Genomic DNA, 16,251 nt, shown 5'->3' with positions numbered 1-16,251 from the left:
ATTACAACCAAATGTCTTATTTCTATTATAAAAAATATTGCAAATACATTTAGTCTTATATTTTGTCTCTATTCCATCACCTTGGCGGGCCGCGTGTAATTGATTGACACATGTGCTGTATTTTAAATACAAGTAATATCTCCCCTCATTCAAAGTTTGCAGAACAAGTGAGGGAATGAACGAACAGAGTCTCTCTATATACTGTAAAAAAAGAGTGAATCATGAGCAAAAGCACTTAATTGCATCTTTCACCATGGCTACAAAAACATCTGCGGAGGGGACATCACTCAGTAATGGAATCACAAATAGCCTTTCTACTTGCCATGAAGCTCGCAAGTGGAAAATGAGCTGTCATGTTGTCTTTTCCCTTGCCTCATTTTCAACTGACCCTATACATTTTAAGCATCTTCGTGTGAGAGACTGTCAGACGGCCGACAACAAATTAACATGACACCAACTGCGGGGAGAGGCCATTAAAATGGACTCTGAGCTCAGCAGCAATGTTAACGGTAACGAGAGAGTTGTTAAATTGGTACAAAAATGTTAAAAGGTATCCATAAATGTGTACTGTGTATGCAAAGCAATGGACAGCACACAGGAGAGGTGAGTGCAGGCAGGGTGGAGACGAGTGTCTGGGGTGATGGAGAAGGTGTGGACGATGGTAGTGAGACCTGCTATGATGTATGGCTTGGAGAGAGTGGCACTGTCAAAAAAGACTCTAGAGGCTCGAGGGACAGCTCATGTTGAATGGTTTGGAAATAAAGTGTGACAGGTTGGCGATGATATTGGAAAAGAGTGTTGAAGAAGGAGTTGCTGGGCAAGGAGGAACAGAGGAAGACCACCGAGAAGGTTCACGGAGGTTGTGAAGGTATGAAATTAGATTTGTGTCAACATTTTCAAACACTTTTCACAGCTCAAACAACACTTTTCAAGAAGTAAAAAAAAATATCGATTTAATCATTCAAAAATATTGTATTTATTGTTTGAAAAAAAACACTTGTTTGTTTTGGAGTGACAGCTCAATGGAGCCGCCACGGGCTTGGAGACGCTGTCCGTCTGGAACTCAATCCCCGTCGATACCCGACAAAATAATTGTGAGTATCTCATGTTTATAATCTTAGTTATTTGCAATTTTTTTGTCATTGATTGGTTGATGGGGAAAACTTGGTCCATTGAGCTGTCACTCCAGAACTTCAGCCAATCAGCAGGCAGCTTCCTAAGCCCCGTCCGAAAACAAAAGAAACATGGCACAAGAACAAATCACGGTGCACAAAGAACAAGTGTATTTTCAAACATTGAAATGCAATATTTTTGAATGATTCAATCGATATTATTTGCTTCATAAAAAGTGTTGTTTGAAAATATTCCATATGAAGGAGGACATGAGGACAGTTGGCGTAACAGAAGGGGACACAAGGGAGAGGACAAGGTGGAGGCAGACGATCCGCTGTGGCAAACGGGAGATGTAAAACTTTAATGTCTAAATAACAAAACAAAACTTACCATCACTAACGTCCCATGTTTACTTTGTTTGTTCCATTAACATCCATACACTGTGAGAGAGTGAAGCTAATCACCGTTTAAAAGGTTATATTTCATTAGACAAGGTAGTAAACACATTTTCATGGTTGCAGGAGCTCAACTTTGAATCCACTAGATTGCCATCATCTATATATAGGCAGCCGCTCTTTCCCCTCCGTCTTTGGAACTCCATCCCCCCCGACATCAGGAACTTTGACTCATTTTCCACTTTCAAATCCCTTCTGAAAACCCACCTTTTTAAACTCTCAGTGTTCACCCTCTGCATTTCCGAGTATCATGAAAGGCACTATTATTATTATTATTGTTATTATTCATGTTAAATAACTGCAATATTTCTGCATTTATTATAGTGCACTAATAATACAGTACAGTACTGTTCATTCTGCCATTCAAAACAGTCTCCTAAACATAACAACATGTCACTAATTGTGATTGATGGACACCAGAATGTCACCATTTTGTTGGACACGCTCCCGTGCAAGAGTCGGGCCATTAGTATGTGTCACCTTGTGTTCTACTTATAATAAAAACAACAAAAAAACAGTTTGGCCACAAAAGCTATAAACATACGTGTGAAGCTGTGGCTCCGTGCGAAGTCAAACAAGTCAACAGCCAGAAAGTGGGTGTCTGACACTGTTGTGTTACACTGTGATGTTGTAATTCATGCATTAAGGCACAGAAAATGGAGGCCTGTCAGGATTAATAACAAACTACAGACAAGTATCGCCATAACAGCAGTTGCTGGTTTTATTTTATTTTTTTCCCCTCAAAAAAGTAAAAATAATACTTTGGTCCACACACGCACGCACACACACACACACACACACACACGACTCACAACTCTATTTTCAGTGTGTCTGCTTCCTTCAAATTACCACATTTGGCAAGCAAAACACAGAATGCAAGCTTGGAAGCGTCCCAGTTGTCAAGCTCATACAAGTGATATGATTTAAAATTCAAATTTCCGTCTGTTTTACTAAATAAATAAATAAAATTAAAACGGCACAAAAATATTAATTTGTGAACGTGTGTGTGTGTTAGTGTTTTATGCCAATATGACGTCTTATGAGTATTATGATTTTGTGCACATTCACATTACTATACGTAAACACCTTCTGGGTGTTTTTTTTTGGTTTGTCACAACTATGTTTTGGTTACATAAATGAATACAAACCAATGGAGAAAGTGACTCTATGCGGACACGCTGTCCTTCTGGCAGTTATTATGTACGTAAAAACACTTCTTTCTGGACCGGTGAATGGAGAGAGAGACACTGGATTCAGCGCTGATACAAAGAATCAACACGTGATGAACACCTTCCTGCCTTTTCATTACTGAAAGGAATAAGAAAATCAATCATCAATCACTGCTGTGCAGTGTTTTAATTATCTAATACCCCTGCCACTTCACACAATGTGAAGTACAACTCTTCCCAGGACCACGATAATGGCCCCATTCTACAGCCACTTAACTGGTTAAACAAGTAATCCCTCCACACTCTTGGACTAATCCCCAACAGCAATCTAATGCACTTGTGACGAGCTCCACTCACCCATCACTGCCAGAGCTGTGCCTTTGGCTAACTCCCTCTTTAGAGTCTCCAACACTTCCAGCCCATTGCCATCAAGATTGCACCTGTTGATAGTGCCATTGGCCGAGCTGATCCAGTACAGCTTGTTGGCTGTGTAGTCCAGTGAGAGACCTGAGAGAAACGGACAAGGGACGAGTGGAAAACCACAATTAGTTCTCGTGCCAAAATTCATTAGGGTACAGAGCTGAGCTTCAAACTACGGAACTCGGCATGTAGAAAAATGGCAATTAAGAAGTGAATAGATGACTCAAAACATATAAAAGTAAATCAGAAGTGGCCAGGAGATGTTTACTTGTGGCTCTACCTTCAAATATAACTTTTTAATATGGAAAAATCTCGGTTACATTCAACCCACTCTCAATTAAGTTTAACAATAATGATTAAGCCAATTAAAAAAGAAAACCTTCAACTAGCTCTTTTTTATTCCACCCTGTGTTGTGTTGTTGTTCATTTGTATTGTTGAGTTTATTTTAAAGTTAAAACAGAGTATTAACCTCCTGACTCTAGCCCTTTCCTATTTTATTCCACCGTGTTGTATTTTCTTGTTTTATTTGCATCTTTTGTTTTATCTCAAAGTTAAAATAGGTTGTTTTTTTTTTTTACTTTAGACTTTTCCTTTTCATTCCAGCCTGTGTTTGTGTTTTATTGTTGTATTTGATTTTTAGATTTAATGTTCCTTTTACTGTGAAGTTTATTTCTATGAAAAGGTGCTATAGAAATAAAGTTTATTATTTTTATTATTAAAACAAGCAAAAAAAAAAACCTATGACACCTATTTCAAAGTTAATTCCACAGCTCAATAAAAAAAGAAAAGAAAAGAAATCCATCCTCAGCAGTTGTGCCCACCCGCCCCGGCACTGCCGCTGCACACACACAAACACACCCTCAGTCAGGTCTGATAGTATTGCTTGACAGAGCCTGTTTTCAGATGAAGGAAGCAAAAAAAACCTCTCAAAAATGAGTTATTGTAACATTTGATATGTGGGTACTGCATTTCTCTCTGTTTAGTGAGCGCTCACAGAAATGTCTGCGTGTGTGTGTGTCTTTTGGTTCATGTTTGCGACTGAGCTCTTTATACAACACCAGTTGGCAAGAAAAACGAACAGGAATGAGACTGAAATCTTTTCGATCAATTTCCTGGCTGACATTATGCCTCCGTGTGTTAGATTCATGTCTGGCAGATTCACAGTCATATTGGGTCATTAATTCACTCTTGTCCCCAGGTCTACCTCGTACTCATAAATGAAGCCGGGGATATTCACCGCTCTCTGCTGTGTGAACCGCTGACAGGCCCACGTGAATGAAGAAATACCGTGAAGTCATTGTTGGTGTTTTGTGTGACAAAGGGTCTGACCTTCATCTGTGTGCCGGCAAACATAAGTGATGAGGACCAGAGGATTTTTTTTTGTTTTGGCTAAATTAGGCTTCAATTGCCCACTCAAGCGTACTTCATGGGAAGAGAGTTAGCTCTAAAAAGGGAAGCTGGTATAATAACTGAAATATTCGTGTTAAAACCAGACAGCACTGAATAACAAAGGGTGCTCACTACAGGAATTGGTGATTTTGTTAGGTTTGGGGGGAATTAACGCTCCCAAAATTCAGCAAAACTGTCAACGACATCCACAAACAGTACTCAATTCCTTTACAGTGATACATACATCATTATTTTTGACAATAATTACCCAATTTACACTTCATAAATTTACACTGTGAGACATAAGAATCCTGTCTTTACTTTTCAAACCATAATTCTCGAGGAAGTCCTGTTTCTTTGGTTGTCAAAGACGTGAGCGGTTGAAACAATGATACAACAGTCTGTGAAAAAGGCGTCATAGTTGGAGTCAGACGAGCAGTAGAGGTGTGTTTTTTTGTTTTTTTTTTAAAAAAGGTGACAGTTTCAACAATGTGCAATAGATGAACCAGAACACAAGCCCTCATCATGCAGTGGTGAAGGCAGCCTGTGGCAGCTGATGTGGGAGACGGTGGACTGGAGTAATGTGCAGTTCACATTAAAGCTGTTGACATTACACAGAAATTGTAGGGTACACATTCACCATTTATGACACTGTGCAATGATCCTTTTATTCTATACTCGCACAGTGACATGTTGAGGAGTGCACGTAATATTAAACCAGGTTCATCCTCTCATAGCTGCCATGTTCTCTCCCAAACAGAGGGATACACCTCATTTAAATCACATATCAAACCATGAAATTAACCTCCATGGATGCACATACATGTAAAATGGAAAATTAGATTTGGACGTAAAGGGTTTTTTGAGACTCAAAGGGTGAAGCCTCTAAGAGAACACAAAAGAACCTGTCAAGATTTCAAAGAAATTCAGCAATATTAGACTTGCCAAGCCTTGACCAGTCTTTACCTGACATTTTGACACGTTTAAAAAAATGTCTTTGACGTTGCCTGCCGAGCAAACATCACCGCCAAGGAGGCGGTTGACGATGTGGATACAGAGGAATTGTCAGGAAACAAGCACCGCGTCTGATTCCTTCTGTAAACAACGGTGTATAAGTACATGTGCGGTAATTAATTGATTATGAACTGATTATGGCATAAGTGAGTTGATTACAACTTTCATCTCAGCACCTTTACTGGGGCTATCCTCATCTTATTACAGTTTAAAAAGGGGAATTACTTCAAATGAATTTGGAATGAAGTGAACACAGATGCAAAGTGTTGCATCCAGTGGCACAGCTGTTGAAGCTAGAAAATTTAATTGAATTAAATTACCATAAATTGAATCCATAACCAAACAAAAATGACAGATTCGCTCAGTTTTATGTGTGCGGTGGTCTACCACATATCCTTTTAGACAGCGGTAAATCAAGTGCCCTTGAGGTGTCGGAGAACCTGGGTTATTGCAAACCGTGTTACGTGTTTATGTCGGGTCATGACTCGCATGTAAACATACATAATTTAAGTATGAATAACGGCTCAGAAATGGAAAAGAAATGTTGTTTACAGTCTTGTTGGCTTGGTGACATGCAAGCTACGACTTGTTATATTGAACAGAGCTTTCATACTGACCTACAGGGTCCCTCTGATTCTGTTGGAGGACTTTGCTGTTACTCCCGTCCATGTTTGCCATGTTAATGGTGTTGCTGTCGGTCCAATAGATTTTCCTGTGTGGTGACATGTGCGGTGATTCAATCAGGCCCATGATATAATCAGGTTTATAACAATCGCATAATGAATAATAACTGCAAACTAATTAGTTCTAATTAGCAGGGTTTGAATTTTTATTTATAAAGTCGTAACATTACAAGAATAAAGTCGTAACATTGCGAGAATAAAGTTGTAACATTATGAGAATAAATTCGTAACATTACGAGAATAAAGTCGTAACATTACGAGAATAAAGTCGTAACATTACGAGAATAAAGTCATAACATTATGAGATTAGTCGTAACATTACAAGAATAAAGTCAGAACATTGCGAGAATAAAGTCGTAACATTACGAGAATTAAGTCATAACATTACGAGAATAAATTCTTAACATTATGAGAATAGTCGTAATCTTATGAGAATAAAGTCGTAACATTACGAGAATAATGTCGTAATCTTATGAGAATAAATTAGTAACATTATGAGAATAAAGTTGTAACATTACGAGAATAAAGTCGTAACATTACGAAAATTCAGTCACAATATTATGAGAATAAAGTCACTATTAATCAAGCAAAGACAATCAGTTGCAACCTGCGACAAGATGAGAAATGCAGCAGTCGTAATAATACGACTTTACTCTCGAAATATTTGTTTTCTTTCTTTGTTGTTTGGCCCTAATACTCCGTCCATATAACAAAGACGTCATAAAATTTGTTTGTTGACAAAACAAGACATTTGAAAACACTAATTAAGATTTTTCAATGTTGTCTGACATTTTACGGCCCACACAACTACTCAGTTAATTGAGAAAATAATCAACACATTCATCACTTATTAAATGAATTAGTTAGTTGCAGCCCTACTGTAGTTTCTAACACTCTGCATTGGAAGTGAGGTACTTACAGAGTGAACGTGCTGCTCTAATCTACTTACCCTCTGGCAGGGTGCACGACAAGACACCCCGGCTTATCAATGCCATGGATGATGGAAGTCTTCAGGGAGCCATCAAAGCGAGCCACATTGATTTGTGACTCATCATTTTCAGAGCTGAGCCAGTATAAGTTCCTTGAAATCCAGTCTAAAGCCAGGCCGCGGCAGTTCACTATGTCTGTCAGGAAGAGCATGAAAGTCCAGTCAATTGAAAACTATAATGCAAATAAGCTCACGTATATTGGCTGTACCTCATATAAGCGAATCGAAGGTATGAATGGCAACATTCTTCACAAATGACGCAAAGAATGAGCACAAAAATAGAGACTCACCTGTGGAAATGATGGTCTCAAGCTGGGTGCCATTGATGAAGGCCCTTTTAATGGTCTGTGTTTTAATGTCAGCCCAGTATATCCTCTCCTCCTGGGCATCATAGTCCACCATGGAGACGTCATCGATGTCTGGCACCGTGAGGGCCGTCATGACATTCATGTAAGGGTCGTCGATGTCCACGCCGCGGATTTCAGAGCGCCGCACATACAGGAGGAACCTTTTCAGTGCTGCGGGGACGATCAATAAATCAGTCATTTGAAAAAGGCGCAAGTTCCCTGACCAGACAACATAAACATGTGTATCATTCTTAAGAAATATCGTTAAAAAAAAACAACACTCACCAAAGCAGGACTGCTTGTCGGTTGAAAGCTTCATGAGGTGTGGACAGGTGCAGGAAGCCGTGCGATTGTAATTGATGAGACACAGATGTGAGCACGGACCACGTCCATCATTCTCTTCACATGGGTTAGAGGCTGACGGGAAGAAAGGACAGAATCAAAGAAAAAGAGGAGAGGACAAGACAGAACACCCAGCATTAGAAGTTAAGATAGCAGGCAAAAAAGGGGTTGGGCTTGGATGAGCATAGAACTTGAACAAACAGCGTTTTTGCGGCGTGATAAAACATCATTTGTTTTGTGTCATTGTTTGCACAACGTCGTTCGGAACCAATATTACAACGTGGATTAAACGCATTAATAAAGATAATAGAATGCACATGTCCAGTAAATATACAGTGTCTACAGAAAATGGATGACAAAAGTTAAAGGGATTATTTAAAAAAAAGAAGAAAGTGAACAAATGAGTCTGAGGCAGGTCATTCATGAGATTAGATGCCCCAACAGCGGCTTCGTGTTTCAAGATCAAGATCAGGAAGGAAAACAGCAATGAGGAGCCTTAAAGCAATCAGGGTCTATCTTAGTAAGTGATTTGGTAGCCAGAGTAGCAATCCTAAAGCCCTGTTTAAGTTTAAAGACGAGCAACTGCCTATTGATCTGACCTCATTTCAACCTTTTAAAAAAAAAACGACAACAAAACTTTGCAGTAATGCAATCACGAGTACACAAAGACATGTCAAATTACTCTGGAGTCCTTTTTAATTATAAAAACAAAAACAAATTCTGAAATGATAATTAAGGCTGAAGCCACAATCAAACGTTTAGTGGGGCAACATCTCGGGTGGAAGTACAAAGGGAAATTGATGTTTCTTACTAGTGCATCAATATCAGCTGCGTGAGCTGGATTTTGAAAGCACCCTCAATAGCCAACCCCTATCATTGGCAGCTTTGCTGATATGAGGAAGGAGATGATACACAATTACGCGGAGTTGTGTGTGCGCACTCCATGATTCTATAGTTCGCCACTGTGGCAACTTTGCATTTACAGGCAAGTGTTACTTTGCAACTCAAAGACAATGCATTTTCAAAGTGGAAAGAGGAAATTGGCTGATAATAACTGTGAATACATTACTACACTTGCTGGATACAAACTTCAAACTATTTCACAGATTCTATGACACAAGGGGTTTAATGTGTTGGCAGCTTAGTCAGTTGGAGTTTGAACTTTATTTATAGTGCTTAACTCATTTATTAGACCACCAACCAAAGCCGCAGTTGCATTGGTAATGTTCCAGTATGGTCTTAAGAAGCTCTTGACCAAAAATGTAATACTAAAATATAATTATTATGATTGTTATCCGTGAATTTTCAAATGTCCTGTTGGAGAAATAGTAAAGCACATAATTATTTCTTGATTAAGACGTCACATTATAGTTATTTAATTTGTTTTAATGCTTGAATGTTATGCTTGATTCATTTCTCAGTTTGTTATTCGCCAAATAAATAACAATAACAAGTTTTTGAAAGATTCTTTAGGTTAAGAGGCTTGGAACTTTGCGACGACTTATGAAATACCTTGTTTACTCTTCTCAGAAATCCATGACACCGCATTACTCTCTTCTCATAGGACAGCAGAATATCAAGGTTACGACCCTAAGCCGGTGACATTTTTCACGACATGCACAGCGAGGTTTTATTTCACAGCTATTAAACGTAATTGTAAAGTAGCAATACATTTCGGACGGCCGAGTTCAGAAAAAAAAAAACAAAAAAAAAACACCGCAGCAAAAGCAAAGAAAGTCACCCACAGTTCAGTTATTTTCCATTATCCAGAGATCACATTTCATGCATCAAACACCACCATTCCTCTATCTCTTCTGAATGATTCATGTCAAACAAGCTCATTCAGAGTTCATTTCCGTGGCCCTTACAGTAACATATTGGAGAGGCACGTTGCGTCATAAATGTGGCTTACTTTAAAAAAAAATAAAAATAATAAAAAAAATAATACAAATCTGTCTCCGCGAGCTAGAAAACGGCACCCAGCTGACTCACTATGCTAATGGGGAGACATCACAACGGCGCCATATTCACCTGAATCATGCTCTTGAGGGATGACAGGCAGCAACAACAGAGCCAAGGTGTTTGCCTGCTCTCACCTGTCAGGTTCCTTTGCGAGGAATAGTGAAAATAAGGGCACTCTCTAAAAATAAGGAGAGGCGCTTATTCCATGCAAAGGTCCTCATTCAAAGACAAAAGCACTGTGGTGATTAGAGGCGCAAAGAGGCATCATTATCTGCCTCTGTATTCAGAGGGAAGACAAGAGGCTGGGATTGTTTATATTTCAAGTCACATTAAATCAGGGTGATTTTCTTTGTGGCTAATATGTATTCAGATGTACCAGGATTTATGGTATATGTATATTTCCACATCATCACACTGGATTTGGACATTCTTTCCCTTTATTACCTTCTTTTTTTTTTACCAAATACAATTTTCTGAACTACAGTAGAAGGTTGTGTTTGCAGTCGATGTGTAACTGATTTTAAATGTTCTCGTCACGTGTGGTGAAGAAAATTACATAAAAGTCCTATATGGTATTTTTTGGAATATTTAAAGTAGTGTATTAACCATTTAAAATAAAGAAAAAGGTTTTGTTTAAAGAAAACACTCTGGTTGTACATGCACACTAGATTTTGCGTTTTAAATTTGACATTTGAACACGTTAAAACATATTTAAACTAGACCATTTTGAGTTTTTGTCTCAAGGTGCAAAAACAGGCCAAAAAATGAAAACTATGTACAGACGTTTCTGATGATACCATTTTTTGCCAAATATTGAAAGTTATTCTGGAAAAATGGGCAAATGTACTTACTCACAGGACATTTTCAGGCCCTGTTATGGTTAAAATAAACATTTAATCTTAGGGTTTGAAGGGTTAACTTCCAGTTATAAATAATGATGCAAAAAAATTGACGCACATTGCACGTCAGAGTCAATACGTCTGCCCTTTATCTCTAAACTGAATGAGACAGTGGTACAAAGCATTTTTTTTTGATTGTCCTGTTAATATTCAATGTTCAGTGATTTTTGTCGGGAAATAAAATAAAATGCTGGGCCAGATGAATAGAGCCTCTCAAAACAGGACACAGCACAACATGTGAGCCTTGAAATTGAAACTGAACAATGCATTTTCAAAACCCTGTATTGCCGATAACACTGATAAACAGAACTGCTAGAGTTGCCAATTTACTTCTTGAGGGTAAACTGCAACTGCAACTTTTAGTCAATCTTGCAAGTAGATATATCATGTTTCTATATATACATATATCCATTATATATATATTGTATGTACAAGGGTAATGATATACATTTAATAAACCTAAAGGGTGGCACATATTTATTTTTCAAATAATTACATTCTCAAACAGAAGTATATCTGTTTTTATTGCATTATTTACTTACTTAGATAAAATAATGCATTTGAATGTAGGTTCTACGAATGTGAAAGTTATTAACGCCACAAAGTGACCCAATGTAATTGTGTTTATTTGTTTCAAATCCTAATAAATATGGATTGATAACGTTGTTGACACAGACTGCAGCTATCCTCCAAATTGACTTTGTTGTACAGAACTGTGCAACAGTTGCAATTGCTGTTGAAATAGTAGGACAACCAGAAGCTTTACCATCCATCCATCCGTCTTCGACCACCCTGGACAGTTCACACATATACAAACTACCACCCACAGTCATAATCCCACCTATTGTATTAGAGTAGATCACGCTAAATACTTTACACGTTATCCTGTAGAGGCTGCGTACATGTCAAAAAATGTCCCGTATTTTCTTGATGCGTTCCAATAACGTGAAATAATTGTGCTGTACGGTCGTAAAAGCATTGCTTATACAACATTATCTAAAGGTGGCATAAAACTTTTGCACAGTACTGTGTATGTCAAGTAAAAACATTGAAGCTCCACTCATTTTCGGCATCATTGACTTTAGGGAACAGGATAACTAAAAAGAGGAGGGGAAGACAGACTGAGTGACTGCCACAGTGCTCCAGTCATAAACAAATGACTTGTTGTACAAAAACTGTAACTATAGTAACAGGCCAATCAGGCCCAGTCTTATGTTAAAAACGCTGCCCTGACTTTCAAATGACACCCAAACCACTTAAGGGCTGTTTATGCCTCCAGTGGAGCTTAACTGTGGCACCTGCTGAATAGCTGCCTGAGACGAGCTGCATATTGCTGCTCAGTGCAGTCGTCTCCATCACATCCCTCCCTTTCTTTTGCTTTCTCTTTCTCCGGTCCACATGATCAGGGTCTAGTGAAGTAAGACATCTCCGAGACCACGGTTTGTGGCATGAGTGGATAATAGCCAGCCAACCTTCCTATGTTGAGCCCTTTTAAATCGGATTAGGAACGCTTACTGTCTTCTTTGGAAAAAGCAGTCGCATTTGCTCACACTTATCTCTGGTGAACAGTCAGGAGCATGCAGATACAGGAATGAAACAAGTGAATTATCTTGTGGCACAGTGAATAAGCAGTGAATTACCACCATAATAATGTGCATTTAAGGATAGTGAAACTTGGCAATGGAGAAAAGGGCAGCTGTAGAAGAGACTGATCAGTCAGTTGGTCTTGGCACACTTGGCCAAAAACGATCCATAACTGAGTGTTTTGCTTTGGCAGGTCTGCTTTAAAATTCAATCAAAATTCTATTCCTACAAACAACCCTTTTTTAACAGAGAAAAAAAAAAAAAACGTGATAAAGTGAATGAAAACAGATTTCATGCTTTTAATTTCAAACTTGGCACTATATCTTACAAGCTGATTTGCATATCAAATAAAAAAAAAAAACTGGCTTATATATCTAGGCCTTTTATCAGACGGCATAACAGCAGTGGTGTCATTTTTATGGTCCGAATCTTGGATTTCTTGGCTTTCACACAATTGATTACTTATTCAACTGTCACAGTTACAGATTCAGAGGCACTCGCCGAGGAGAAATCACTGGGAATATTAATGACGTTTCAGACTTATTTAATGTATTTCCCGTCATCACAGCACTCCATTCACATTACTAATTGAACTGAATTATGTGATGTGCCGCGCTTGTTCACTGGCAGATGTCATTCTTGTTCTGCGACTCTCTCCATCTCCGCATACGAACATTTGCACAAAGGTGAAACATAAAACAATATGAGCCAACTACTATAATTTGAATAATAACAAACCAATCCAGAGGTAGCACTTACTTAAACTAGCTAATTGTATGCCTGTGTACCTTTTTCCTTTAGACACACACTCATTGATTGCCAGGTCAAATAAAGGCAGATGCAGGAGCGATAAGAGTTGTGCCATTTTTTCTTTTTTTTTATTAGAATTTCCATATTATGATGTGGGTTTGAGCTGTTGTGAAATCTGGACATCTTACAGTCACTGTACCTACCATAACATAGTGATTGTTCTTGACTCTTTTTAATAGCTCTTTTTGCTCTGACCTGTTTTTAATGGTAATTATTTAATACATTTTTACGAGGTAAAAAAAGATAATAAAGATATTATATTAGACGTAACACACATTTGTGAAAATAATACTGTGTAGACACTTGTTCCACCCAACAAGGGAAAAGTCCCTGCTATATCAGTGTCTCATCTGTGTCTGTGAAGCCAGAAAAACAGTTCTCACCTTGTGGCTGCCTGCTGGGATGGAAGATCTGCAAGTCAAAAGGCTGAGCACTTGTCTTTTGGATAACTGTGACATTTTGACCGGTCCACTTATTGGCTCTTGCCAAAGTATTTGTCCTCCAGTCCGTCCAGTACACGTTGCCTCCGTAGAGAGATACGGCGAAGGGATGAGACAGGTATTCGTGGCCCTTGAGGATCTCAATGACCCCACTGCCGTCATAGAGTGCAGAGAAAATGGCATCGGATCTGTTGTAGAGGGATGAACACATGAAAGTTTAAGCTGCTCTTCAAATGCATTAACAGGGAACTGCGGAAACAGTCAAAATCAAAAGTGTTACCACTATTAATAAGTGTTCAAGACCTGCTCAAAGGCAAATAAAAATGAAATGTCTACTGATTGGAAAGTCAAGCAACTATTTATGCTGAATCATTTGCAGCATTAAAAATGTGTTAAAAATGAAAATGCTTGTGTACACAGCGGGGAAAATGAATGGCGTACCGTGCATCTGTCCAAACAATCCTCTTTTCCAGATGATCCAGAGTCAGTCCATTAGGCCAGGCACCAATTTCCATATCTTTAAACACAATATGACGACCTCCTCCACTCATTGACGCAGCCTCGATTCGGGGAAAAGTAGCATCCCAGTCGGTCCAGAAGAGGATCCTGGGCACAGAAACAAAAACACACAAAAAAGTGCAACAATAAGCACTCATTTGTTTGCTTCTGTGAGGAAAAACAACACAAAACAGACATTTTTTCTCAGAAACTCTTTAAAAGGGATGTCGCAACCAGATGAGCCATTATCATTAACATTGTTTGTTATTGCCGTTATACTGTAAACACAGTGACTCTTTTGTGGCTGTGTGCATTAATGGACAGTGAAGGTGATGGTTGTCCAAGAACAGCAGCAATGATCCAGTGCAACCCTCAACATCTGTGACAGGCCTTGAAATGGCAGGCCATCTGTTTTATTATTACTTTTCACAGCTCAATGAGGCCTGAAAATGAACAGTGTCCTACTGCAACCCAGCACACATCACTTCTGTCCTGACATGGTTCACAAAGTCAGCTAGAACACGGGAGAAAATGGGCGTTCAAGCTTAAATCACATACTGACGACAACGAAACAGTGTTAGGAAGAAATATCCGTGTCCAGATCAATAGCAGTGTTCACTTGATAAGGCCTCCCTAATCAATGATCCACTCCTTTGAGTGGATTCAAGTAATTAGATTAGAATTATTGCCCTGGAATGGAAATGCATCTTTAGGCACCAAAAGCCCCCATTAATCCTACTCTCCACAGCCATGAAATGTAGTCATCCTCCCAAATGTGAAGGAGTACTATAGGAGAGAGTGCACAGGCAGATAAGTCATTTTTTTTAAGAGCATTAAATTGATTTTAGGAATGTCTAGGCTTTACTTTAATCTGTAATTTACTGGCCAAAGTACACAACCACTGGCTAGTTCTCAGATGCATTAATCCAAAGTAAGCGCCTAATGGGAAAAATTAGCAACATACCTACAGCAGAGGAATTGATTATTTTTTCACACATCATCCAAAACGCATAACATTTGCAGCACTGCACTATTATACTCTGCCACTTAAAAAATAATTGTTATGTCATAAACCTGATAATAAGTAACCACACATAATATAGCACTATATTTAAAAAAACATGTATGTCAATCTACCAAATTGGAAAGTACCTGCAGGGAGGAAAAGTTGCCCTCCGAGTGTCATCAAGCAAGCAAACACTCGTTTAATGCCGCAATAACAGTGTTCCTGCTAAGTCTTTTTTTTTTTTGTAGATAAGGATAAGTGTAAAGAGACTGAAAGGTCAGAGCTGACTCATTACGAGCTGCTGAGGCGAAACACGTGAGAGAGTGTGGGAGCATCTGTTGAAATGTTGAGCAGTGCAACAAAAAAAGAACTTGAATTTTATTTTAAGTGTCTTTTATCTATTATCCAAAATACTTTGTTTCTTGAATCTCTATTCACATTGGGATAGACATCAATAAGTTAAGTTCTTTGTGTAAAACAAAAAAAAGAAGAAGGTGAAATTGATAGCAGTGGTGGTTGCTCGTCTTTGAAACCAAGGAAGCTGAGTTCAGGCCCAGTTATTTATACATCAATTATACATCAAACCCCCAAAAAAATAAAACACAATAATTATGAAAGAGCTGAAACAGGGAACTATGTGTATTAGTGCAAATAACACAACGGGCTGCTATTTGTCTAGACTTCACTCGCATGGACTGAGACAGAAAAGGCTCCACTCTATATTTCTCCAGTGCTGTCAATCAAAAAGTAGTTCCGCCTCTCAGACAGTCCCTCCAATCATCAATCATCATGCATCAGCCCAGCGTCCGCGCCCACCCACTGCTCCGTTGACTCCCAGAGACGCCGAGCTTCCCTGAAAGTGACAACTTTTGCCGCATTTATCCAATCCCCGTGAAAAAAGAAGAAGCTATTCTATGCCGTGTCATCCAGATCAAATGAAGCCGAGCTTCCGCTGGTTTTTATGTGTGTTTATGCGTTGCAATATCAGGGCACAATGCAACCAATACATCCCACTCCCTCCTGTCTGTCTTGTAAAAGTGCCATCATTAAAACACACAGTGCTTGAAGCTGAGTGGAGGAGAGTGCTGGGAGAATAGCTTTGTTGATATAACTACATCATGGCTGAAAAAA

General features: G+C 38.8%; 1 protein-coding gene across 1 annotated transcript in view; it reads right to left on the bottom strand.

Annotated features, from left to right (window-relative positions):
- Nucleotides 1-16,251, bottom strand: part of lrp1bb (low density lipoprotein receptor-related protein 1Bb) — a 231,062-nt gene that overhangs the window by 74,944 nt on the left and 139,867 nt on the right. Inside the window, exons 25-31 of the mRNA XM_044016058.1 lie at nucleotides 14,058-14,222; nucleotides 13,560-13,804; nucleotides 7,865-7,996; nucleotides 7,523-7,750; nucleotides 7,194-7,368; nucleotides 6,179-6,273; nucleotides 3,095-3,244 (exon numbers count right to left, since the gene is read on the bottom strand). Of these exons, the coding sequence (XP_043871993.1) occupies nucleotides 3,095-3,244; nucleotides 6,179-6,273; nucleotides 7,194-7,368; nucleotides 7,523-7,750; nucleotides 7,865-7,996; nucleotides 13,560-13,804; nucleotides 14,058-14,222 (1,190 nt within the window). The remainder of the gene's footprint in view (nucleotides 1-3,094; nucleotides 3,245-6,178; nucleotides 6,274-7,193; nucleotides 7,369-7,522; nucleotides 7,751-7,864; nucleotides 7,997-13,559; nucleotides 13,805-14,057; nucleotides 14,223-16,251) is intronic.

This window comes from Solea senegalensis, linkage group LG2, assembly GCF_019176455.1.
Source record: "Solea senegalensis isolate Sse05_10M linkage group LG2, IFAPA_SoseM_1, whole genome shotgun sequence".
NCBI classification, from domain to species: domain Eukaryota; kingdom Metazoa; phylum Chordata; class Actinopteri; order Pleuronectiformes; family Soleidae; genus Solea; species Solea senegalensis.
The sequence above is the reverse complement of the archived record's forward strand: the minus strand, read 5'-3'. Positions and strand labels throughout refer to the sequence as shown.